At 46.1% G+C, this 27231-nt stretch overlaps 1 protein-coding gene, 1 long non-coding RNA gene and 1 other non-coding gene across 7 annotated transcripts; 2 read left to right on the top strand and 1 right to left on the bottom strand.

The window, feature by feature from the left end:
• Positions 1 to 31: 31 nt before the first annotated feature.
• Positions 32 to 13332, bottom strand: LOC125354707. The gene is made up of 3 exons (XR_007211531.1): positions 13323 to 13332; positions 750 to 760; positions 32 to 112 (listed from the first exon to the last, which is right to left on the bottom strand). It is a non-coding gene; the product is annotated as an uncharacterized LOC125354707 (long non-coding RNA).
• On the top strand, positions 5650 to 5756 carry LOC125355874. Its single transcript, XR_007211795.1, has one exon. It is a non-coding gene; the product is annotated as a U6 spliceosomal RNA (small nuclear RNA).
• Positions 7858 to 19662, top strand: Znf436 (zinc finger protein 436). Of its 5 annotated transcripts, none has more exons than XM_048350479.1 (4): positions 7858 to 8184; positions 9449 to 9544; positions 10270 to 10396; positions 16332 to 19662. In XM_048350479.1, the coding sequence occupies exons 2-4, from the start codon at positions 9512 to 9514 to the stop codon at positions 17585 to 17587; spliced, it is 1416 nt and encodes a 471-aa protein (XP_048206436.1). In that variant the 5' UTR covers positions 7858 to 8184; positions 9449 to 9511; the 3' UTR covers positions 17588 to 19662. The 5 variants fall into 5 exon arrangements, with proteins under 5 accessions (XP_048206436.1, XP_048206441.1, XP_048206439.1 ...); XM_048350484.1 differs by having other exon boundaries at positions 7859 to 8184; positions 10155 to 10396; XM_048350482.1 differs by lacking the exon at positions 7858 to 8184 and adding an exon at positions 8980 to 9055.
• The last annotated feature ends 7569 nt before the right edge of the window (positions 19663 to 27231 follow it).

Raw genomic sequence — 27231 nt, 5'->3', positions numbered from 1 at the left:
TACTGAACTCTGGATGTAGCGGTAGGGAGGCATTCTTTTGCAAACCAATGATCAGTTGTTAAAAATGACCTGCTAACAACCATGTGCAAAGTTAAGAATCAGTGTTGAGTCGCTCATAGAAAGAGTACCAGAGCTGGAGTGGGGAGGTCCTACTTGTGACAGTGGGTGGGAAGACCTGTGTGTCAGTCCCTCCCTCCCACCTGAGTCTCTCAGACTGTTCTGGGTTGGAAAATACTAGATCAGAGATGACCATCTAGCTCAATGTGCTTAGCACAAACAAACAACAGCAAAACTCTAGGTGTTGGTGGTTGATGCTTGTAATCCTATACTCAGTGAGCTGAGGATTCAAAGCTAGCCTGGGCAGAAAAGTCCGTGAGGCTCTTATCTCCAATAACTACCATCAAACTGGACGTGGCACTGTGGCTCACAGTGGTAAAGTGCTAGCCTTAAGCGAAAAAGCTAAGGGGACAGCACCCAGGCTCCACCCCAGAGCTACCCTTGCAGAAGAGCCGATACACAGCTTGGCTAGGGTGGGGTCTTCTTATCCCATGGGCTGTGTGAAGCCCTAGAAGTCATTTGGTACAGGACAGACACATAATGCTTCTTTCAACTCCCATCTGCCTATACTGATAATGTTATGCGGTCTGTGTTATAACTGTGCAACTAGCCCTTGGCAGAACAAAGCTTCCCCTGCCCTGGTAAGGCAGGCAGGTCAGGCTTACACAGTGGTGGAAATAGTTCTTCACAACTCTTTCCTGGTCTTTTTTTGAGTGCTCTGCTATTCCCTTTGATTGCTGTCTGTGGCGCTTGGAGGACTCAGTTGTTATACTGCGCAGGCTCAGTGTGTGAAGACCCTAGGGGTGCCCTTCACTGCCATCTCTTGGGGGCCTCAGAACCTGTCCAAGCCCAAGCCTCATGTTCATCGCTGCTCCATCTGTGGCCTGAGCCCACCAGGATGTCTGCAGAGCACAGTTGTCTTGCTATGCTTCTCCCACAATGACATCAGCTTGTTCTTTATGCTGCTAAGACTTTAGGCCAAGCTGGAAGCTTCTGGAAAAGCTTCAGGAACTGTGAGCCTATCATAGTTCAGTCTCTGACTCTGGCCTTCCAACAGCCTCAGATTGAGCCTCCTGGACTGTGTTCCTGCAGTGGCTGGAGATTGGAAGCACGGGAATGCCTGAGAGCTTGGGCAAGCCACTTGAGCCCTCTGAGCCATCTTATCTGTGACGGAAGGGGTACCACCATCGCCTGCGAGGGCACTGCAGAAGCCCGTGGATTTCCCTCTGCCTCGCCTCGCCCTCAGGGTACACCGCTGGGGTAAGGGTGCCCTGCAGCTCCGCTCCCCTGGGTGCCACCTGCTCTGGAACTGGTTACCCCGTCTTCCTTCACTGGTCATGTGCTTCCTTGGGAAGAGGAAGTCTGCAAACAGACTGGGCACAGGAATCTGCTGTTAGCTTCAGCTTTTTTTTAGAGCTTTTTAGAGGAAGTGGAGGGATAGCTTAACTGGTGGAGCACCAGCTATGAGCAGGGAAAAGAGCCACGCAGGAACGCAAGGCCCTGAGCTGAAGCTCCCAGGACTAGCAAAAATAAGAGTTGGAGGAGTCCTGTGGAAAGGCTGGAGTCTCACCGAAGGAACAACATCCACGGGTCCCCATAGCAGAACAGGATGGAGACCCAGGCCTCTGCTCCCTATTACAGTGCTCAACAGTGGCGGAGACCCCAAGCTGTATAGTCTCAGCCCCCCCCCCCCCTCTTTCAGGAACCCTCAGCCTGGCAGGGAAAGAATCTGGAGGCAGAGACTTCCACCCACACGGCTGTGCCGCACACCTCATCTGGGGTACGAGTATCTGCAGAAGTGAAAAGGGTCCTGCCTAGACACCCAGCTGCTCTTTGCATCTTCTTGAGATTCTTCTTTCCTAACAAGCTCCTGGGATGGCAGCGTGTCTGGGCCATGGGCCATCCTCTGACTAGAATGGCTTGGAGGTCTAGTTTTTTCTCTGCATTCCCTAATCAGCCACTCAAAGGTTTAGAAACCAAAGGCAAAACAAAATAGTAACCATTGTCAATCTGCTAGTGTCAGGAAAGGGGATTTGGGCAGGGGGGGGGGGGGATTTGGGAAAGGGGGCTCCCTGCAGTGATTTTCAGGGTCTTCATCCTCCTTGGGTTCCCAAAGTCATGGGGATGGGATGGGAATATGGCCTAGTGGTAAAGTGCTCGCCTCATGTACATGAAGCCCTGGGTTCGATTCCTCAGCACCACATATATAGAAAAGAGCCAGAAGTGGCGCTGTGGCTCAAGTGGCAGAGTGCTAGCCTTGAGCAAAAAAGAAGCCAGGGACAGTGCTCAGGCCCTGAGTCCAAGGCCCAGGACTGGCCAAAAAAAAAACCAAACCAAAGTCATGGGGATTTGGAGCCCAGAGGAATAAACAAGCCAAATCTCTGCCTGAGGTAACTTTGCTGCTTACAAAGGAGATGAGTCAGATTGAACAGTAAAGTCCTCACACCTTCACGGTACACAGCCACACAGGAAAGTATGAATAGGCCACCGGCTGTGTCACCAGCAGGCGTCTACACCCTCTGTGTCCATTCCAGAGCCACTCAGTGAACCCATTGGTTTTTCAGCTTGAGTCCCCCTTCCCATTCCGCCACCTCATTTGAAAGCTGCCATTTGCCCCACTGCTCCTGGCAAGGGCCCCCCCCCCCCCCCCAGAGAGAGCCTGCAGAGCTGGCCTTCACTTCACCCCCACACTTGCTGCAGTTCCTGCAGGCTGTGGCAGTTTCTCTTTCATCTCAGAGATGGACAGGATGTAAGCTGCAAGTGAGTTAGCGTTAACTTCTGTCACCTAGGGAGACTTCCTGGGAAAGAAAAGCGGAAAGTTTGTGAGGTGACACATGAAGGTGATATGCTTGGGGTGGAACAGAGATCTTCTGGTGGAAAGACTTTGAGAACAAAAGTGGGTTCACAATCCCATAACTAAAATGGGTATATAAGCCAGGGGCAGTGGTTTATACCTGTAATCATAGCTACTCAGGAGGCTGAGATCTGAGAATCAGGGCTTAAAGTGAGCCCAGATAGGAAGTCTATGAGGCCCTTCTCTCCAATTAACCACCAAAAAGTTGGAAGTAGAACCATGGCTCAAGTGGTCAAACACCAGACTTGAGCAAAATAGCTCAGGGATAGCACCCAGGCTATGAGTTCAAGTCACACTACCAGCACAACAACAACAACAACAAGATGGTATTTACAAAAGGTTACAGGGAAAAGAAGAAAAGGTACAGAAGCTGCCACAGGGCTGTAGTGACGTATGCCTGTAATTCTAATTACTTGGGAAGTTGAGAACAGGAGGCTCACGGTTGGAAGCCAGCCTGGGTGGAAAAGTTTCTAAGACCTCTTTCTCAACCCATAGGTAGGTACAGTGGTTGCATGCCTAGCATCCCAACATGCACTGGAGGCTGAGATTGGGAGGGTGGTGGTGTCAGGACAGCCCATGAAATTCCATCTCCATATAAGAGAAGCTGATGTAGTGAGTGCACCTGTGATCCCAGCAACAACTGCATGCATAAAACATGAGTTGACCACAGCTCAGGCACCTGCCTGGGGGTAAGACTCTATTCTAAAAATAACAACGGGGCTCCAGGCATGGCTCAGCAGTAGCCAGCTAGCAAGTGCATGGCTATGAGTTCAAACCTCAGTACTGCCAATTTTTCTTTTAATAATGAGACTACCAGGCCTTTATCTTTTTAAAAGTTATTTTTCTGTCAGCTGTAGGGCTTGAACGCAGTGCCTTGAGTGCTGTCCCCAAGCTTTTTTTTTTGCTCAAGGCTAGCATTCTATCACTTGAGCCACAGCTCCACCTCAGTCTTTTCGCGATGGAGATAAGAGTCTCATGGACTTTCCTGCCTAGCTGCCTTCGAATCATGATCCTTAGATCTCAGCCTTGTGAGTAGCTAGGATTACAGGCAGGAGCCTCCCCAGTGCCTGGCGAGCTCACCATTTTATGTGCATGATTCAGTACAGTTAAGTATACTCACTGTTCAGCCAATGTCTTGAAAGTTTTTTATCTTGTAAAACTGAACCTCTATTAAAAGTAGCTCATTTCCTCCTCCCCCTGCCCTGACAGCCACTATTTTACCTTCTGTCTCTGTGAACTGGGACTAATACAATTTTTTTGTTTGTTTGTTTCTTTGCCAGTCCTGGGGCTTGGTCTCAGCGCCAGAGCACCGTCCCTGGCTTCTTTTTGCTCAAGGCTAGCACTCTGCCAGTTGAGCCACAGCCCCACTTCCGGCTTTTTCTGTTTATGTGGTGCTGAGGAATTGAACCCAGGGCTTCCTGCATGCTAGGCAAGCACTCTACCGCTAAGCCACATTCCCAGCCCATAGTATAATCTTTACAAGCTGAGTTACCCATGGTCCAAGGATTCATTTCAGAAGACAAGAGACTAGATTTGAACCCAAGCCTGGTCTTGCTCTGGGCTGCTTTGGAATGTGACTTCCCTTCAATAACAATGGCCACCCTGTGCCACAGGCTCCCAGGTGCCCTGCTCATTTAATCCTCACAGTAGCCCTGCAGACAGAGCCGGGGCAGAGTTTGATTTCCCAGCTCAAGGTCTGGTACAGAATTAGACTCAATAATGGGGACTCTTTTGCTGTCTTTCCCTCAGCTAGACAATATGAAGGTTTGTCATACATTTGAAATACAAGTGTCTGTGTTTTTTTGAAAATGCTCTTTGGAATAAGCCAGCAGCCATGCGTGAGGTCAGACTTCTGGGGCTGCTGCTTAGCCTGCCTGCAGAGCCCATCTGTTCCTTTCGCTGCAGGCCAGGCCCCTGGCTACCAACAGGGGACAGACACCGACCTTGCCCTGCTTCCTCCACCCTGCTGGTCCTCCACCACCCCTTCCCGCCACCATTGTCAATCCTACCACAAGCTCTGACCTTTCACGCCTCTGTGCCTTTGCACATGCTGTTCTGGAAGACTGGAATGCTTTCCCTCCCACCTTCTGTACCTCCTAGTTGCCTCTGGTCCTGACAAGCCAACTCAGATGTCACCTCCTCTCTGAAGCCTCCTCACTCACCCTCTCCTGGGTATAGATTAGCTCACCTCCTGTGTGGCACTTGTAGAAACGGAAACTCGGGGCTGGGGATATGGCCTAGTGGCGAGAGAGCTTGCCTTGTAGAAACGGAAACTCATGTCTCCATGACCCCAACTCCTCATCGCTCCTCACAGGGCCAAGAGAAACCCAGTGAGAAATGAAAGGATGGTAAAGGGGGAAATATGTGGGGTTTCGTTGTTATTTTTTTTCTTTCTTTTCTTTTGGTGACAGTCCTGGGGCTTGAACTCAGGCCCTGGATGCTGCCCCTGAACTCCTTTTGTTCAAGGCTAGCACTCTACTGCTTGAGCCACAGCTCTATTCCCTACTTTTTTTGGGGGGGGGAGGGGAGAGAGTAAAGTAGTTTTTTGGAGATGGGTCTCATGGACTTTTCTGTCCCTGACTTCTTCAAACTGTGATCCTCAGATCTCAACCTCATGAGTAGCTAGGATTATAGGCATGAGCCACCAGTATCCAGCTTGGAAACTAATGTTTTAATGTTTAACAAATTAATGCTTCAGATACACACACACACACACACACACACACACACACACAACCATGCTCACTTTGGCACCACATATACTAAAATTGGCACGATACAGAGAAGATTAACATGGCCCTTGCACAAGGATGACATGCAAATTTGTTAAGCGCTCCATATTTTTTATTTTTATTTATTTATTTATTTATTTATTTTTGCCAGTCCTGGGCCTTGGACTCAGGGCCTGAGCACTGTCCCTGGCTTCTTCCGGCTCAAGGCTAGCACTCTGCCACTTGAGCCACAGCGCCGCTTCTGGCCGTTTTCTGTATATGTGGTGCTGGGGAATCGAACCTAGGGCCTCCTGTATCCGAGGCAGGCACTCTTGCCACTAGGCTATATCCCCAGCCCAAGCGCTCCATATTTTTTAAATAAATAAGTACCACATAATTGTATTGCTCACAAGATAATTACAAGATTAAAATATACTTTATAGTGCTCCACAGGTGTAGAGTGATCTGGTTGCAGGCAATATACAAGGAAGCTCTTTGCTCAAATAGCTATGGTTCTGACAATATAATACCTCATCTAAGGAAAAAAAAACAACCCTCACTGGAGATGTCAGAAGCCTGAATTGTTCTCCTGGTCCCTTTCCCCAGTGCCAGGCTGTGCTTCTGCCTTGGCACACAGTAGGTGCTCATCATTTCCTGAATGAATGAACGAACAGGTTTTCTGAGACCTTATTGCAAACCCACATCCAGGAACATTGGGGCTCTGAACAATGGGGCAGGAAGCCACCTCCTGCTCAACGACTCCAACCCTGAGTGCAGCTAACAGCAGCAACAGGAAGCCCCTCAGCCGCTGTCCTTTCCTCTCTCCCATCCCCACTCACCCAGGGGCTCCAAGTACAATCAAACTTTCCAACTGCTCTCAGCTACCCCACTCTGCCCTCGGGAGGTCCCAGGTGAAAAGAGAAGAAAGCAGTTACTCAGGAGGAGGCCAGGAGTAAGACCAAGCTCCAAAGTCTTTCAACCCCCAGGCAGTCCTTAGGAATGAAAGGAACCTTGAGAAGACAAAGAAGGGCTTAAAGCACCGGAGCAACTGGGGAACAAAAAAGGCTTCAGAAAGTGGACAAAGCAATTTGCCAGAGAAAGCTGGAAAATAAAGCCTGCTGGGCCCACTCAGACCCACAACTCCAGCCCAGCCAGAGACCTGCAATCACTTATAACCAGTCTGTAACAATCCCCTCCACCTAGTTTGTAGGAGTCTGGTTATTCACCCCTGACCCAGTGACTTCCCAGAGTGTGAAGCCTGAGCTTGCTAGTCTCTGGCAGTCCCAAATACCTCTCTTCTACTCGGCTCAACACACCCCACTTGAACCCACCAAACTGGCTGAACTTCTAGTTTTTTTCTGCATTTCTAGAAGAAACAACAATGTTAAGGACAAGGTCACCGGTCACCCCCAGATCTTCACAGCGACTGAGCCAATCTGTTTTCCTAGATTTTCAGGGCCACCAAATATGTCCATGGGCCTTTCATTCTAAGAGCTATTATTCAAGTGCTCACTCTCTGTGAAGTGCTTTAAGTCATCTCACATAGTCCTTATATAAGTTCTTTGGTGTAACAATCCTTATTTACAGAAAAAAGAAATGGGCCTAGAGAGACTACTATCTGAAGGAAAGTCATAGCCTGGATTCTAACCTAGGTTTGCTTGACCTTGATGACCACATTCTTCCTATTAGGTATGTTGTTTCTTGGGAACCCCACAGGATTTTAACTAATATGGTGCCCAGATCAATTTTAGATGGGGCAAGATGGTACTTTTGTGGCATCTAAACAATCCCTAAACCCACCTTGGATGTGGAGAGAGTAGGGTTGGAAGATGCTGCATTATGAATGGGTAGGGTCCTAGGAATTCTTTCTAGCCACTTGAGTAATTTAACCATAAATAGCCAGGCATTGAGAACAGAACACTCATTAATAAAAGTATGGCCGAGAGTCATATTAGAAAAAAAAAATTCAAGTCATGCAGTGGGGTGGATGTATCTGCAAAACAAAAGAAAAGCCCCTTTTCCCAGCCCAGGCAGAGAAGTCTCCTGTACAGCTAGAGACAACAGGCTTCCGGGCAAGTAGCCAAGGTTCTGGGGATATTTATAACTTGGAGAGGGTGGGAGTCCCTAATAAGCTGCTATATTCTTCCATCACTTCCCTCTCCAAGGCTACTGCAAGCTCGGAGCTCTCTTCCCCACGCACAATGCCTGCTCTGCCTTAGTGCTCGACTTCCATTATCCAATTCCCTCCAGCTCAGGCTGCACGTCCTTCTATTCCTAAATCCAGTTCAGCTGCTGCTGCCGTGTTTTGACCCGCTGCTGGGACCTCGGGCATCAGTCTAGGAGCCTGTAATTTCCCTGAGCCGGCGGGAGAGTCTGTCTGCGGTCTCCGGGATCTGTAAGTCTTTGGGATCAGCCCACAGTGTCTTCTGGGCTTCGCTGGTACAGATTCGGAATCTACTTGCAGCTCTGACATCTCGGACATCTGCCCGTGATCGCTACCATCTTTCTGCGGCTTTGGGATCTTGGAGACGGCGGTCTGGTGGATCTTTTGCAGGCTAGAAGGTAAATCTGCTCGTCCTTTATTCGGGTTTTCGGCTAGACAGGGACTCCTAACATCCCCGAGGACCCGCCCGGATCGGGGCCTCCGAGACCCAGAGTCTCTACGATGCTGGCGGCCCTCAGGAATTCTTTCCGCAGGCCGGTTTCAGGGATGCCCGTCTCTGCTGTGTCCTTACGTGCCCTAACCCCTCCTCCGCTCCTGATTTCCCTCGATTTTCGCTTCTCAGCTCCCTCTCTGGGGATGGGGTGCCCTCTTGAGAAAGACACTACTACAGGGTTAACAGCGACCGAGCCCCGGCATCCCCAGCCGGGCCGCCGAGCAAATGCACGCGCCGGACGCACGGCGGCGTAAGGCCTCCTGGGAGTTGTAGTCTGTGGAGCAAGTGCCGTAGGCGCTGCTGGGAGGTGTAGTGTGGGGGCGGAGCCCAAAGTTCCAGCGCAGACTCCAAAATCCCCCCTCCCCCACGCCGCACACCGCCCCCCCCCCACTACCCCCATCGAAATGGGCGGCCACCGCTTTCCTCTCCGGCCTGGGCTGTCAAGTGAGAGCGAATCCCAGCGGAGTTCCAAGCACAAGCCAGAACTTTAAAAAGTTCGACATCGCGGATGATCAGACCTGACTCAAGAGACTGTTCTAGGGATGGTAGGAGATGCTCGGCAACCTCCTTGGCGAAATCAGGCTGTGGTCTCCGAGAAGCGGGAGAGATACTTTGATCAGGCTGGGAGGATGTGCTTCTTCTGCCCCCTTTTGTTCTTTTCCCTCCTCAGCTCTTGGCCTCTGACTGGCCTTTGTACGCCAGAGTAGAACTCCAACTCCCGGCAGGCCCCGGGGCAAGCGCAGGCGTAGTAGAGGTGCTCAGCCACGCTGTAGAAGGTGGGCCGAATATACGGTACCTGATTGGTGAAGTGTTTTGTAGTTTCCCTCGCTGATTGGCTGAAACATCTGCCGGAAAGGACTCAGGCCCTAGATGGAAGAGCGGCAGCGTTCTGTGGGTTGGGCTGTGAGCCTCCTCCCTGAGAGAGCATCGGTCTGACCCCGGGCCCGGGAGGGGACCCGGCCAGCATGCTCTCCTAGTGGATTCTGGCACTGCCTCTACCCTGTCCTAACGGAGACACAGAGGGCGGGTCACGCTCGGGGGTTAGGGAGGAGAGTGACCCGGCCCTAATCTAGGGCCTTCACCGCTTGCCCGGCCGCCTGAACTCCAGCCCTGGGGAGTGGGCAGGGCCTGTTTTCCGAGCCTCACGCCCAGCTTCTCGCCTCCTTCAGCTTTAGTTGCTGCTGGCTGCTTTTTCTACTCTCTCACCCCGGAGGCCAAGCCTTGTGCCCGAGATGGCAGCCACCCTGCTCATGGCTGGATCCCAGGTAAGCTGAGGGATTGCCTTCTCGGACCTCGCCCTGCATCTCTCTGCAAACCTCTATATGGAAACTCGATTGCTTCGGTATGAGGTAGGATACCAGGCCATATGAAATAAGCATTTATCAAACACCTGCGGTATGCCTTTAAATACTAGGGAGATAAAAGATGGACAAGTCGGGCGGTACCCGCCTGCTCACAATCTGTAGGGAGAAAGTCATATCCGGTTAGGGGGCACAACGTGACAAGTGCTGTATTTGCCGTAGCAACGAAGTGCTGAGATGTGGGAAGCGAGAAGTGGGAGTGATTAATTCCATCTGGGGTAGCGGGGAAGGAGTGGAGCCGGGAGGTGGGAGAGAACTCCCGAACAACAGTTGGCATTGGAGCTGGCTCATAAAGAATAGTACAGTTTCTCTAGTCTGAGAAAGATATTCCAAGAAGAGAAACCTTGTTATATAAAGGTATGAAACAATGTGCTAGAATGTGCTCTGGAAAAGCATGGTGAGAAGATAAAATTCTCTCCTAGTGGAGCAGGGATCCTGCCACCGGCCCAGAGCAATCTGCTCATGACCCCTTTTCCCCCTTATTTCTTTTTTATTTCTTCTTTGGACTCTACAGATCACTCAATGCCTCTACTTCCTCAAAATTTCTAACCATGTCTCTAATTTCAAGAAGAAAAACTGGTACTAGCTTCTTAGATATGGAATAGTAAAGAAGCATTGTGTGATTTCAGACACCTGTGACATTTGAAGACATGGCCATGTACCTAACTCGGGAAGAATGGAGACCTCTGGACCCTACCCAAAGGGATCTTTACCGAGATGTTATGCAGGAGAATTATGGAAATGTTGTCTCACTAGGTAAATAAGGATTCTACCTTTCTTTATCTCTCCCCCCCCCCATTTTTGAAACGCTATCAAAATGACTCAACCCTTCCAACAGAGCCTAATTGTTTGATTTTTGAAGCACTTAATTGGATACTGGCTTGAGTTGGAGGCTTAAGCAAATCTGTGGGACCATCCAGCTCATATTATCTAAAAATAAAAAAAATGCTCAAGGCATGGCTCAAGTAGTGGAACACCAGCCAAGTAAATAAGTCTAGTGCCATAGCATTGCCCCCCCCCCAAAAAAAGGAAAATTCTTCTACACATTTTGGAAACATTCAGATTTCTTGTGCACTGAGTCATTTGCTATTCTACAGCCTGTTTGTACAGATCCTGACCAAACAGGTCTGACATAATGGTGCTTGCCAGGATATAATGCCCCTGTAAATGGTGCTTTTTCTCTAGGGCATGAGAAGGTGAGGACTCTGACCTAGGTTCATGGGAGGAGTGGGTGAAGAAGAAGCCACTCTTTTGTGTTTGGTTTGGCTTCAGAGTCCCAGCTTTGCCTCAGGTTCTTTGTCTGCGTAGGTTCTTGTTGAAAGATGTTTTGAGTTGATCATAGATCGCAAATGTATGAAACGTTGTTCCATAAGGCTCCTGAAATAGTGAGATCACAACTTCTGTCAGACAAGGCAGCTCATTTTTCCCCTATGATCTGCAAACCTGTTCTCTCTTAGCTATCCTTTGGTCTGGATATAATTAGAACAAACTATATATGTATGTGTGCATGCGTATGTACACACACATATGTACATATACATATGTATGCATGTATACACATATACATATGTGTGTATATGTACATATACATATGTATGTATACGTATATGTGTATATGTACATATATACATATGTATATATAGTACATATATAGTGTGTATATATACACACTATATATATAAATAGTTTTTTTTAGCAGTATTGACATTCGAACCGAAGTCCTCACACTTGCAAAGAGCAGGCACTTCACTACTTGAGCTTCCCCTAAAGCCTCCTGTTTGTGCTTGAGTCAGCCTGGACTGTAATCCCTGTATTTACATTTCTTGTGTAGCTGAATAACATATATGCAGTGTGTGTGTGTGTGCCAGTGCTGGGGCTTGAACTCAGGGTCTGGATGTAGTTTCTGAGTATTTTGCTCAAGTCTTGCTAGTGCTCTACCACCTGAGTCACAGCTCCACTTCAGACTCTTTGGAAGTTTATTGGAGATAAGAGTCTCATGGGCTTTCCTTCCTTGGGCTGGCTTCAAATCGTGGTCCTCAGATCTCAGCCTCCCGAGTAGCTGGGATTACAGGCATCAGTGTCGGCTGTGTCCAGATTTTATTGGTAAAGATGTGATACTGTGGTCTTTTTGCTCAGGCTGTCCTAAAACCATTACCCGATGGATCTCTGCCTCCTGTATAACACAAGGATTACAGGGGTGAGCCCCTGTACCAGTAATAATCTTTTTTTTTTTTTTAATCATAGGGTTTGAACTCAAGGCCTGGGCGCTGTCCCCGAGCTCTTCAGTGAGCCACAGCTCACTGTTTTCTGGTGGTTCATTGGAGATAAGAGTCTCACGGACTATCGTGCCTGGGCTGGCTTTGAACCATGATCCTCAGATCTCAGTTTCCTAAGTAGTTAGGATTACAGGCATAAGCCACTGGTGCCTGCCAACAACCTATTCTCTAGCTGAGCACTGAGCAGTCTTTTGGCTAATTTTGCCTCTTGTTAGGACTTGACAGAAGTTATCAAGTATGTAATGTCTATGTACCAATTCTTTTTATATTTTTGTAGTCCTAGGGCCTCAGAGTATGCTATCTTCCTGAATCATATCGCAACTCTTTTAGCTTTTATTCATTCATTCATTTTTGTACTGGTACTGGGGCTTGAACTCTGGGCCTGGGCACTATCCCTGAGTTTTTGTGCTCAAAGCTAGTACTCTACCACTTGAGCCACAGTTCCATTTCCAGCTTTTTATGGTTAATTAGACTCTTATTTCAGAGTCTCATGGACTTACCTGCCTGAGCTGCCTTCAAACTGCAATCCTTAAATTTTAGCCTCCTGAGTAGCTAGGATTACTGGTGTGAGCCACCAGCACCCAGCTCAATTTTCTCTGTTTTGTAGAATTAAATTTTAGCTGTGTGTTGGTGGTTCACACCTACAATCCTATCTACTCAGGAGGCTGAGATCTGAGAATTGTAGTTCAAAGCCAGCCCAAACAAGAAAGTCTGTAAGACTCTTATCTTGAATTAACAATTTTTTTTGGGGGGGGGCAGTCCTGGGGCTTGGACTCAGGGCCTGAGCACTGTCCCTGGCTTCCTTTCTTTGGCTCAAGGCTAGCACTCTACCACTTGAGCCACAGCGCCTCTTCTGGCCGTTTTCTAGATATATGGTGCTGGAAAATTGAACCCAGGGCTTCATGTATACGAGGCAAGCTCTCTTGCCACTTAGGCCATATTTCCAGCCCGAATTAACAATTTTTTAAAAAGCCAGAAATAGAGCTGTATACCGTGCTAACCTTGAGCACAAAAATTTAGAGACAGTACCCAGGCCCTGAGCTCATGCCCTAGGGCCAGGACCTAATTAATAAATAATGAAATGATTAAAAATTTAGGGAAGGGGCAGGGATAGGGTTGGAACAGATGGAAATTATGAAAGGGGTGACAGTGAATAAGATTCATTGTATAAGCTGGGCTCTGGTGACTCATACCTATAATCCTAGCTACTTAGGATGTTAAAACCTGGAGGATCATAGTTTGAAGCCAGCCCAGGCAGAAAAGTCTGAGAGACTATAGCTAACTAGCAAAATTCTGGACTAAATCAAATGGTGGACTACTAGCCATAAGCAATTTCATTAGGCCCTGAGTTCAAGCCCCAATACCAAGATACACACACACACACACACACACACACACACACACACACACACGAAGTATTAATTTGGGGATGGAAGTGTGGTTCAAGTGGTAGTATGTTTACCTAGCATGAAGTCTGGAGTTCAAAACACCATTACTGATGGGTACTGGTGGCTTGTGCTTATAAAGCTACTCAGGAGGCTGAGATCTGAGAATCGTAGTTTGAAGCCAGCCCAGGAAGGAACGTCCGTGAGACTCTTACCTCTAATCAGAGAAGAAGTGAGAAGTGGTGCTTTGGCTCAAGTGGTAGAATGCTAGCTTTGAGCAAAAGGAGCTCAGTAGACAGTGCCCAGGCCCAGAGTTTGAGCTCCAGGAGTGGAAAAAATGAAAAACAAACAAAACAAAACGGCATTGCCACTGCCACCAACAAAAGAAGCATTAACTTGCATTTCTATAATCTAGCCAAAGAAGCATTTATTAAAAGGGTAGATGTACAAGCAAACGAATTTCTTCCTCAAATAGGCTTGGGAAAAGGTTAAAGAATGTTTACAAGGCTTCCTTACCTTAGGACTCCTTGGAACCTTTAATCTATGAGGTGCTGTGGATTTCTAATGAGAGGATATGAACCATTTATCAAACTAATTTATCCCTGAGCTTTTTTCTCCGAATGTTCTTGCTTAACCTCCTTACAGAGAGTACATAAAGAACTGGAGAATACAGTGTGTGATAGCAAGTTCCTTATAGACAATGGTTGTATATTTTAGTTTCCATTTCCAAACTATATTTACGATATGCTTAGTGCAATGTCTCGAATAACCCCAGCCCAGAGGGATAGCTCAGCGATGGAATGCCTAAGTAGCATTCATGAGGTCCTGGATTCCATCTCAGCACAAGAAAAAAATAAAAAGTTCTGAGCCAAACTTTTTTTTTTTTAACTTTCTCCTACTTCCACACATCTATTATTATTAAAAGGTAACTGGGAACTCTAAGTAACTTTCAGCAGTGACTTTTTCTTTTTCTTTTTTTTTTTTTGGCCAGTCCTGGGGCTTGGACTCAGGGCCCGAGCACTGTCCCTGGCTTCTTCTTGCTCAAGGCCACTCTGCCACTTGAGCCACAGCGCCACTTCTGGCCATTTTCTGTATATGTGGTGCTGGGGAATTGAACCCAGGGCCTCATGTATACGAGGCAAGCACTCTTGCCACTAGGCCATATCCCCAGCCCCAACAGTGACTTTTTCTATCAACAGAGACATGACATAGATAACTAAAAATTATTATTTTTTCTATACTAACCTAGTACGTTCTTTTGTGTGTGTGTGTGTGTGTGTCAGTCCTGAGGCTTGAACTCATGGCCTAGGCACTGTTCCTAAGCTTCTTTTGCTCAAGACTAGCATTCTACCACTTGAGCTACAGCTCCACATCTGGCTTTTTTGGTGGTTAATTGGAACTAAGAATCTCACAGACTTTCCTGTTCGGGCTGGCTTCAAACCATGATCCTCAGATCTCAGCCTCCTGAATAGCTAGGATTGCAGACGTGAGTCACCAGTGCCTAGCTCCTTTTTTTTAATTGTAAGATTATCATTAAGTCATGCAAAGGGGTGTCAATTCAATACGTGATACAGTTCAACGTGATCAATGTCCTCCCCTCCATCATTCTCCCCTATCTATTCCAATCCCACCCGTCCCCTCAAATTGCCTAGTTCCATTTTCACACGAGTATATTGAATATTATGGCTATATTCTCCCACCCTGCTTTTTTTTTTTTTTCTTTTGGTCAGTCCTGGGGCTTGGACTCAGGGCCTGAGCACTGTCCCTAGCTTCTTTTTGCTCAAGGCCACTCTGCCACTTGAGCTACAGCGCCACCTCTTGCTGTTTTCTATATATGTGGTGCTGGGGAATTGAACCCAGGGCTTCATGTATATGAGGCAAACACTCTTGCCACTAGGCCATGTTCCCAGCCCTACCCTGCTCTTTTTCAGTCCTGGGGTTTAAACTTAGGGCCTTGCACTTAATAACTTGAGGGGCTCATGGTCCATCCCCTTGAGCTGGGTCTCCAGCTTTGCTTTTGTTGGTCTATTGAACTTTTCTGCCCAGGCTGGCCTCAAAACCACATTTCTTTTGATCTCTTATCTCCTGAGTAGTTAGGATTATAGGTGTGAGCCTGGCTACCCTAGTACATTCTTAGTAAATATTACATGATGGTATGAAGGCTTAACAAGTTGTGTTTTTGTTTTGGCAGTTGTAGGGCTTGACCTCAGGGCCTGAGTGCTGTTCCTGAGCTTTCTTTCTTTTTTTTTTTTTTTTTTTTGTCATTCATGAGGTTTGAACTCTGGTCCTGCTCTCCCAGAGCTCTTCAGCTCAAGGTTAGCGCTCTACAACTTGAGCCACAGGGACACTTCCGGTTTTCTGGTGGTTACTTGGAGATGAGAGTCTCATGGACTTTCCTGCCTGGGCTGGCTGGCTTTGAATCTCAGTTCTCAGATCTCAGCCTCCTGAGTAGTTAGGATTATAGGTATGAGCCGCCAATGCCTGGCTCCCTAAGCTCTTTTGCTTAAGCCTAGCACTCTACCACTTTGAGCCACAGCTCTACTTCCTGTTTTCTGGTGGTTAATTGGAGATAAGAGACTCACAGACTTTCTTGCCCACATTGACTTTGAACTGTGATCCTCAAATCTCAGCCTCTTGAATTGCTAGGCATGAGCTACTACACCTGGCTGTTTTCTTCTTTTGAAACACCATGAATGTACTTTTTTTTTTAAGAACCACTAACTGAAATAATACAGAGCATAAACTTTTTAGCAGACATAACTGAGTTTGAATCTTGACTCCGTTATTTCCTGCCATGACCTTAGACACGTTACTTGCCTAGGTCTTGGGCTTGTCATTCATAATAAAAGTCATCAGATTGCCTGACTCCAAGGTTGACTGTGCTCATGAATGAAATAATTTATGTAGTCTTGGGCTCCATCTCCTGCCCTGAAAAGGAAACAAAAGCAAAAACTCTTAGTGTAGTGCCACTCACAGCCCATCATTTGTTTGTGTATTCACTGGTTTTATTTATTTTTCCTTTCATTGCAGATTTTGAGATCAGGAGTGAGAATGATGTGAACCCAAAGCAAGAGATAGGTGAAGAGGTTGAATTTGGAACCACATCTGATGAAAGACCTGTTGCGAGTGGGGAGGAAAATCCCGAAGGTGAAGAGGCCTTGGTTGGTGGTGACAGGTCGGAAAGACAATGGGGCGATCTGACAGCAGAAGAGTGGGTAAGCTATCCTCTCCAACAAGTCACCGACCTGCTTGTCCACAAAGAAGTGCATCCGGGCATCCAGTATCACATCTGTTCTCACTGTGGAAAGGCCTTCAGTCAGATCTCAGACCTTAATCGACACCAGAAAACCCACACAGGAGACAGGCCCTATAAGTGTTATGAGTGTGGGAAAGGCTTCAGCCGTAGCTCTCACCTCATTCAGCATCAGAGGACTCACACTGGGGAGAGGCCCTATGACTGCAACGAGTGTGGGAAAAGTTTCGGGAGGAGCTCTCACCTCATTCAGCACCAGACAATCCACACCGGTGAGAAGCCTCACAAGTGTAACGAGTGTGGGAAAAGCTTCTGCCGGCTGTCTCACCTCATTCAGCACCAAAGGACCCACAGTGGGGAGAAACCTTACGAGTGTGAAGAGTGCGGGAAAAGCTTCAGCCGGAGCTCTCACCTTGCCCAGCATCAGAGGACCCACACCGGGGAGAAGCCGTATGAGTGTAATGAGTGTGGACGCGGGTTCAGCGAGAGATCTGATCTCATCAAACACTACCGGGTCCACACGGGCGAGAGGCCCTACAAGTGTGATGAATGTGGGAAGAACTTCAGCCAGAACTCGGACCTCGTCCGGCACCGCAGGGCCCACACCGGGGAAAAGCCATACCACTGTAACGAGTGTGGAGAGAACTTCAGTCGCATCTCCCACTTGGTTCAGCACCAGAGGACCCACACGGGAGAGAAGCCATATGAATGCAACGCCTGTGGGAAAAGCTTCAGCCGCAGCTCTCATCTGATCACACACCAGAAAATCCACACCGGCGAGAAACCCTACGAATGTAACGAGTGTTGGCGGAGCTTTGGTGAAAGGTCAGATCTAATTAAGCACCAGAGAACACACACGGGAGAGAAACCCTATGAGTGTGTGCAGTGTGGGAAAGGGTTTACCCAGAGCTCCAACCTCATCACACACCAAAGGGTTCACACCGGAGAGAAGCCTTATGAATGTACCGAGTGTGAGAAGAGTTTCAGCCGGAGCTCAGCACTTATTAAACATAAGAGAGTTCATACCGACTAAGTTCTGCCGTTGTGACTGAAAAAAAAAAAAAGATTCATTTGAAGATACAGTTCCATTTGATATCAGTCAACTCCCTTAAGGTGGAGTTTCATTTCAACCTACTGACTTTCTTGGTTGTGGGCCACAATTGAAAAATCAAAGAAGACAACCCTTTAAAAATTCTGACCCACAGCTTGGGGAAAATAGTGGGTTTTATTCACTCAATATTAATGGATTGTTTCATCAAACATCAGCCCCCCACATAGCGGGAAACCCGAAAACAGATGCTAGTGGATGCTTAGACCTGGAGATGGAGTAAATCCTTAAAAGTTATTTATCCCATCTTTGCCCTGTCCCCCCCCCCCCAACCAAACCCTAAAAACCTCTGCAAGGGGAGATGTGAGACTGTAATAGGGTGGTCACAGCTGCTTCAGCAAAAGGCAAGCAGACTTGGCCAGAATTGCCACATCTGTTGACACACAGTGTAGTAGATGGGCATACATGCCTTCTTTCACAGCGTTTAATCCTTTGCTTTGATCATACATTTCTATCTTTGTATCTTCTTTAGAGCCGGATTCTGCGCAAGGAAGGCAGTGATCATAACGTTTCCCCTTTTCTTCATTTCTCATTGGTTTGTGTAAAGTTTGTATCTTTGTGAGAGCTAACCGAAGATACATTATCAAAGGAAAAATGAGAGGTTTGAGGACCAAGGGCCTGTTGACGGTAGTGACTTTAGCAAGAGATACCTTCAGTCAGGTTTATGAATTTTCTTTTGAGAATCATAGAAGGGAACATTTTAGGGGAAATACCTACAAGGAAAGCTAGGACCCTATTCCATGGTGGAATGGAAGGATAAAGTGAAATTGGCTACTTCAGCGAAGGGAGCACAGGTTCCTTCCCCAGAAAAGCTGGTCATTTCTGTGTCCCTTTTCCTCTCATCTTTTAAGATCCATTCTCCCTGTACTGTTATCTAGGGTTGGGTAGGACCATGTCCATGTTTATATTAGCTTGCATAATGGCATGTATATGTACAGTGAAATGTGGGTTTTTTTTAAATAACTGAATTTACAAGAATTAGCATGTTCTTGGGTGATGTGGATCATGTGACAGAACTACAGACATAACTCCAATGTGAGAAATGTCCTTTTATTTTTTTGTTCATTATGGAAAAAATATTTAAAACACTAGTGCTTGAGCGTGCACTCTCCTGTAAGGTTTGTCTTTGTACAGAACTAAGCACTTGTATGTATTGTGAGAGAATGACAGGACAAGTCGATTGCCCTCTTCTCAAATGGAAAGTACTTTCTATGGCGATGAGATACTCTTGGTCTAGTTAGAAGGAATGAATAAACCTAGGTAGAAATGTATTCTCATCCTCCCAGTTGCAGATAGACATGCTTGAAGTAAGAGTTGACCCACTTTAGCCAGTAGTGTTGGTTTTTCTCTCAGCCCAAGTAGGAATTAAGAAATATCCTAAGCTGAGCACTGGTGGCTCATGCCTGTAATCCTAGCTATTCAGGAGGCTGAAATCTAAGGATCGCAGTTCCAAACCAGCCCAGGCAAGAAAGTCTGTGAGACTAATATTTCCAAAAAGAAGGAGTGGAACTATAATTCAAGTGGTTTAGTGCTAGCCTTGAGCAAGAAAGCTGAGCAAGAACACCAGGCCCTAAATTCAAGCCCAGTACACACACACACACACACACACACACACACACACACACACACTACACGTATACACATATGCATATATTTTTCTTCCATCCCAAAGATCGATGCTTAGCCATGCCTCTGGGTATGGCAGGGACTTGGTGCTCAGGTGCTGGGATTGGAGTAAGCAATATATTTTATTTTGAAAGTGCCCCAGTGTGTTTCTACTGTGCTTTGTTGTGAATGTTGTCAGTTTTAAAGAATGTTTGTGCCATGTTGTGACCTGGTATTAAAGGAGCAAGATATTCATTACAGTGAGTTGTGACCCACAGCTGGGGAAGACTGACACTTGCAAATGTCAAACCTCAGAAGTAGCAAAAGAAAAACCACTGGGGATGGGGTGTCTTTAAGTGGCCACTCTTATTTAAATACAAACTTGGGGCAAAAAGCATGAATTTCTTTTTGTTTTTGTTCTATACAAAATCGAAGGTACTCCTATTTTAATTGTTGGGTAACTCGTATGTTCTGGTAACTATACTCAAATGTCTCCTGTATCCTTGTTGCTGACAGATCTAATAATGGATTTCTCTGTTGATTGTTGGAGTCACTGTGGGAGTGGCGGTGGAGGACAGCCTCCCTGTGACCTGTTTTCACCTGCTTTTCCTCCCTTGCTCTTCTTGTCCCATCTCAACCTTCCTAGGAAGGTTATGCTGGTGCTTCTGTTGCTGCTATTGGCTTCTTAAAGGTCCAGGGCTCAAGGAAAGGCTGAGTGCCTGACCCCCTCTCCATACCTGCACACTCCTACTGGAGAATGAGAAAGGCAAGGGCCACACCTGCCATTTGCTGCCCATTTGCTATGTAGAACTTTGCATAGAAGCCATGCATTAGACACTTGTTGCTAAAGGTCTTTGCATGCCTTCTGCCCTGGGACCTTCCCCTCCCCTCTTCTGCACATACCTGAACACTCGGTGCCTGTCCCCTGTGGCTGAAGAGAGGATGAACGGACAGTAAGTGATAGAGTAGATTTTCCTTATATTAGTCACTGTTATTCTAGTGTCTGTCTACACCTTTGTTATCCTAACTATAGTATATAATTAAACGTATAATGAAAATAAAAACAACTGACATTTTTTAGTAATCCAATACTGATTCGTATTAGGGCTTTCTATCCAATTCATTAAATTGGGCATGCTTATGTTTATATTGGTGTACGGAAGCTGTACAGGTACTTGGCAGGTGTTTTTATTTTTGTTTTGTTTTTTTTTGCCAGTTCTGCGTCTTGAACTCAGGACCTGAGCACTATCCCTTAGCTTGTTTTGCTCAAGGCTAGCATTCTTCCACTTGAGCCCTAGCACCACTTTGGGCTTTTTCTGTTTATGTGGTACTGAGGAATCGAACCCAGGGCTTCATGCGTACACTCTACTACTGAGCCACATTCGCAGCCCTTGGCAGGTGTTCTTGTGAGAACTGGGTGTACTGTATTTGAGCTTTCTGGGTATTGCCCTATCCCCTCTACCCCGTCAGTGGTAGGACTTGAACTCTGCGCCTGGGTTCTGTCCACTTTCAGCCACAGCTCCATTTCTGATTTTTTGAGGGGTTAACTGGAGATAAAGAGTCCTATGGAGACTTTTCTGCCCTGGCTGGCTTCGAACTGCAGTCCTCAAACCACCATCTCCTGAGTAGCTAGGATTGCAGGGTGAGCCAGCTACATGAGACTTTTATCTTCCAATTAACCACTAAAAAGCTGGAAGTGGAGCTGCAGTTCAAGTGGTAGAGAGCTAGACTTGAGCTAAAACAAAAAGCTTAGGGACTACACCCAGGCTCTGAGTTCAAGCCCCAGGACTGGCGTACACATACTAAAATCTGCACTGGGCCTTGGTGCCTTATGCCTGTGATTCTAGGTTGAGATGTGAGAGGATCATCGTGGATCCTCAGATCCCCAGCAGTTTGAGCCATGTCTGCAGCCCCATGTTAAGCGTGTGTGTGTGTGTGTGTGTGTGTGTGTGTGTGTGTACATGTACCAGTACTGGGGCTTGAACTCAGGGCCAGAGTGCTGCCCCTTAGCTCTCCCCACCTTAAGACTGAAGCTCTACCTGAACCACACTTCCACTTGCTGCTTTTTGATGATTAGAACCTCCATACCCAGACCTCAGCCTTCTGAGTAGCTGGATTAGAGACAGCATCAGCTGGGAAGTGCTTTGCTGCCTGCTTGGGGTATTTTCAATGGGCCAATTCAAGTGTAAAGCAGCTCCAACCTCCCCTGGAAGGATGTTTGATATGCTAATATTCTGAGGTGTTGCTGTTAGGTAAAGCAAACTTCCTTTCCTGTGAAGAACTTTCCTCTGGGAGGCTGGGTTGCCAGGCTAGCTTAGGGTGGTGGTTTCCAGGCTCTCAGGCTCCTGGGGAATGCATTGAAGTGATAACTTGCTAAGTGGCTCCCTAGGGTTTCAGAAGCCATTGTTAGGTAGTCAGGCACAAGAGTTCCAAAGCTCCAGATAAATGGCCTTTAGAAGGCTTTGTTATCTATAAAAAAAAGAAGGCTTTGTTATTCTCCCCCCCTAAAAAAACCTTTTAATTATAGCACCTCCCACCCTACCGTAGAAGAGCAGCAGAGGGGCCCTGCCTTTATATCAGAGACTTACAAGACATGGAGGAGGACATTCAGGAGTTCAAAGCCAGCCTGAGGCTACATAGCAAGACACTGGGAATGGAGGTACGGGAAGAAAGTATGTGTGTGTGTGTGTGTAATCCTGTAATCCTAGATATGCAGGAAGCTGAATCTCAAGGTCACAATTTGAAGTCCACTGGGGCAATAAAATCTGTGAGACTCATCTTCAATTAACCACCAAAAACCAGAAGCAGAACTGTGGCTCAAGTGGTAGAGGGTCAGCCTTGAGTGGAAAACATCAAAGGGACAGTGCCTGGGCCCTGAGTTCAAGCCCCAGTGCTGTTACAAAAAAAGACAAAAAAAAAAAAAAAAAGTGGGCTGGGGTTATAGCTTAGTGTACGCACCCGGCCTAGCACTCATCAGGCTCTGGGTTCTGTCCCTCGCACCACAAATAAAACCCTCTGGTGCTCCCCACTGCTGGCGGCAGAGAAGCTCCCTCCGTGTCCTATAGGAGGAGCTCATCTACAATGTGGCCCCTCCCTCTGGGTCCCCCCACCTTGCCAGCCCTTGGAATCTCTGTCCACTCTCCTTCCAGTTACTTCCTACTCACCCAGCTGCTGCCCTACCCAGCGTGTTCTAGCAAACCCTTTCTGCCTTTTGTTTCCTAGATCAAGTAGGTATACCTTTTCTGGTTTTTCTTTTCTTTTTTAACCTTCTGGGTTTATCCCAAAGTACTTTATCCCTATTTTGTAATTACTTCTTCACTTCTTTTTTTTTTTTTTTTGCCTCTTCTATTAAAGTTTGTGACCTTGAGGAAGTTGTCTTGCTCATTATTGAGGTGTTTATATTAATTTTTGAGATAAGGTCTTCTTACGGAGCCTACAGTGAACTTAAACCCAAGACTATCCTACTCCAACTTTTCCAAGTGCTGAGATTGCAGGGATGTGCTACCACACCTGATCTGATAAGATTTATATCCTAGATTTGCATTTCTAAATCTCCAGTTGGTAGCTCTTAAGGCTCTTCTGGGTTAAGGCAAGGGCGGGGCTTCAGTTAGATACATTTACCTTTATTTTGTTTGGTTTTATCCCAGTCAATATTGCCATTAGACCAGGACAATGGAGCTGCCAGCTTGCTCCAATTCTTCAGAAGGCCGGGGTTTGGCCCTCTTCCAGCTCCTCCTTTCCCCTGGAGCCAAAGGCACAAGTCCAGGAAGAAGTTGCTATCACCTTTCTCTTAAGGTCACAGAATCCAGGTGTCTAGAAACCTTCTTTGTCCATACAGTCCACTTTCAAGTCTTGTTCCCATGTTCATTCTGAGGGCTTGAACGGATGGACAGACCTTAGCCCTGCAATGGGCCTGCCACCCAGCCAGGCAAAAGCCTTTCTGGAACAGCACAGATGAAAAGGTAAAGGAGCGAGCAGGCCTCCATTTGGACTCTTACTTGAGCCTTGGTTCTCAACATTTTCATGCAGCATTCATGACAAAAAGTAGAGCCTATGAAATCTAGGTTTCTGAAGTGAGCAATTTATTTATTATGGAGTATGCTGTTAATAGAGGCAGAACATGGGGATAAAGAACACAGTTCACTTAACAAAAGTCCATGGGGAGGGGGTGGTGGTGGCTCATGCCTATAATCCTACCTAGTCAGAAGGCTGAGATCTGAGGACCTGAAACCAGCTAGGTGGGAAAGCCTGTGTGATCTTATCTCTAACAGCCAAAAAACTGGAAGTGGAGCTGTAACTCAAGTGATAGAGCACCAGTCTTGAGTGGAAAAACTAAGAGATAGTGCCTAGGCCCCGAGTTCAAGCCCCAGTACCAGTACAATAAATATAGACAGATAAAGAAAGATGGGAAGGTAGAGTTACAACAGACTTCCATTGTCAATTGTGATCTCAACCATACCTTCCTCATCTGCAAAAGACAGAGGAATTTTTTTAAACAATTTGAACTTTGTTGCATATGGGTTGTATCTCAATACTTGTTATTGTTTTGAAATTTTGTTTTGAGAGGATACCTTTTTGCCATTTTGAAGATGCTGAATTGACATAATGTTTGGAGTCTGAGGAATAGACAAAGTCTTAAATTCTTTTCTTTTGGTACTGGGGATTGAACTCAAGAAACACCGAGTTACATCCCAGCCCAACACTAAATGTTTCTTTGGGCATCAGGAAAGGGCAAATAAGACAAGGATCAATTTTAAGGATCTATATGGTTTGATAATCTAAAAGATTCTGTTACTAAGTTATAAAAGTTGTGAGTAGTAAACATCAAAGCTTCAAGTTGAATTGTCTTGTGCCTCTCAATTGCTCCAACAAGGAAAAAAGCATATTTACTGACATACCAAACACATTCACCAAAATACCAGCTCATACCACAGATTTGGTCTTTGACAAGGATGGATTGTAGAGGGTTCTGGCTGCACAGTTAGTTATCACATTTGAGACGAGTAGGTATGGACTGTGGTATATGGCTCAGGTGGTAGAGCATTTGCCTAATGCCGGAGCTCCATCTCCAAGCTCATTTTTATATTTGTATTTGTCCTAGCTTGTCAGCTAAAATGTAAGCTCTTAGAGGATATGGCTCATGTTTTATTTATTTTATTCTCTCTACGCTTAACAATTATTTGTAAATAGAAGGCATGCAATGAATATGGAATAATTAATTCATGAATATGGATTTTTGTGTGACCATACATTAAAAAAAATCAAGATATATGGCCTGAGAAGATGGAGTATGCCTACAAAGAACTATATGAAAGTTTGCTAGAAATACAATTGATGCCAAGCCAGCATCAATGGTACATGCCTATAATCCTAGCTACTCAGGAAGCTGAGATCTGAGGATCAAAGTTTGAAGTCAGCTCCGGTAGAAAAAGTCCATAATACTTTATCTCCAATCAACCAGCAAAAAGCAGGAAGTATAATGTTGACTCAAGTGGCAGAGTATCAGCCTTGAGCAAAAAGAGCTAAGAACACAGGCCCTAAGTTCAAGCTCTAATACTGGTACCAACAAACAAAAGGAAAAAGGAAATATCCAATAAAATATTAAGTAATAGAATTTTTTTTTTGTTTTGGTTGGTTGTGGGGTTTGAACTTGGGGCCTGGGCACTGCACCTAAGCTCTTCTGCTCAGGGTTAACACTTTACCGCTTTGATCCACAGCTCCACTTTCGGTTTTCTGGTGGTTAACTGGAGCTAAGAGTCTCACAGACTTTCCTGCACAGGCTGACGTTAAGCTGACGTTAAACTGATCCTCAGATCTCAGCCTCCTGAGTAGCTAAGATTACAGTTGTGAGCCACAGGTGCTTGGCTACAGCATTGTTTTATTACAATACTTAGCACAAGGGTTCTTACCCTGTACTCAATGGACTTAAGAGGGGTAAGTGGAATTCATTAGTCCTTTAACTTGGATGGGGGAAAAATAGTATCTTTATTCTCTCTAGTGTCCAGTTGTAACTTCACATATGTTTGCATTGTGAATATAGGCCATAAACATCAAAATGTTTGGAAATACCTTCACTTTGTCTTCAATCTAAACCAAGCATTTTCATGGCACATTATAGTTGCTATGGATTTTTTGTTCTTGTGGGGCTTGAACTCAGCACCTGGGCCCTATCCCTGAGCTCTTTTTTTTTTTTTTTTTTTTTGGCCAGTCCTGGAGCTTGGACTCAGGGCCTGAGCACCGTCCCTGGCTTTTTTTTTTTTTTTTTCTCAAGTCTAGCACTCTACCACTTGAGCCACAGCGCCACGTCTGGCCATTTTCTGTATATGTGGTGCTGGGGAATTGAACCCAGGGCTTCCTGTTTGCGAGACAAGCACTCTTGCCACTACACAGCACTCCCCAGCCCTCCCTGAGCTCTTTTGCTCGAGGCTAGCAGTCTATCACTTTGAGCCACAGCTCCACTTCTGGTTTTGGAGTGGTTAACTGGAGAAAAGCGCCTCACCGACTTTCCTACCTGGGCTGGCTTTGAACTGTGATCCTTAGATCTCAGCCTCTGGATTAGCTAGGATTACAGGCTTGAGCCACTAGCACCAGGATATATACATATATATATATATATATATATAGTATATAAATATATATATAAATTCCAGCAGCTAGTACTGGTATATATATATATATATATATATATATATATATATATATTCCCCCCCCCCCCCAGGGCTTGAACTCAGGGCCTGGACACTGTCCCTGAGCTTCTTTTCCTCAAGGCTAGCACTCTACCACTTGAGTCACAGCGTCACCTCCAGCTTTTTCTGTTTATGTGGTACTGAGGAATCGACTTCATGCATACTGGACAAGCACTCTACCACTAAGCCACATTCCCAGCCCTGCTATGGATATTTTGGATTTTTTTTATGGATATATATTTTTTTGCCAGTCCTGGGCCTTGAACTCAGGGCCTGAGCACTGTCCCTGGCTTCTTTTTGCTCAAGGCTAGCACTCTGCCACTTGAGCCACAGCGCCACTCCTGGCCGTTTTCTGTATATGTGGTGCTGGGGAATTGAACCCAGGGCTTCATGTATACAAGGCAAGCACTCTTGCCACTAGGCCATATCCCCAGCCCCTGCTATGGATATTTTTGAAATATCTTCTCACTTTTGTTTTCCTCTTCAGTACTTAGAATTGAACCCAAAGCAAATGTTCTACCACTGTGCTACACCTTCAGTCCACTTTAAAATTTTGTTAATAGACCTGTTACAAGATCTCAATATTTAATAAAAAGATTACATCATGAATTTATTTAAAAATGTATTTCCCAGTTGTATTTCAATATAAACAGCTTTCCCCCCCCCCCCCCAAGTCCTGGGGCTTGAACTCAGGACCTGAGCATTGTCCCTGGCTTTTTTTTGGCAACTTCTGGCTTTTTCTGTTTATGAGGTGCTGAGGAATTGGACCCAGGGCTTCATGCATGCTAGGCAAGCACTGTCTACCACTAAGCCACATTCCCAGACCAAACAGCTTCTTTTGTAGTGACATTTGATGCATTTTTCATTTAATGCATTTTATTTTATTTAATGCATATGAAAACTGAGATCTGTACTGTAGTTTTTAATCAGAATTCCAAATGGCACAAAGTAGGTCAAGAACCCTTGTGGGAGAGGCAGATTTATGTGCTGCTAATAAAGTTTAAGCTACAGGGTTTCTCACTTTTACTATGTTCTTTAGAAAGTGCTCTGCTCCTAAAGTTGTATTCGTTCTTTCATATTTTTCTTAAAGATCTCAGTATTTCTCCTTTCTTTTCTATGCTAGGTTCTGAACTACAGGGGCCCTGTGTGTGCTAAGTAACTGATCCAACACTGTGCTACATTCCCAGCCCCCAGCGTTTCTCTAAGTCTCACACCCTGTAACACAAAACTTGGATCTGGCTCAGGGCTTTAAGTTGGTATTAAGACACATATTGGGGC

The sequence above is a fragment of the Perognathus longimembris genome, chromosome 7, assembly GCF_023159225.1.
Source record: "Perognathus longimembris pacificus isolate PPM17 chromosome 7, ASM2315922v1, whole genome shotgun sequence".
NCBI classification, from domain to species: Eukaryota; Metazoa; Chordata; class Mammalia; order Rodentia; family Heteromyidae; genus Perognathus; species Perognathus longimembris.
Note: the sequence above shows the minus strand (reverse complement) of the source record. Positions and strands in the feature narration are given on the sequence as shown.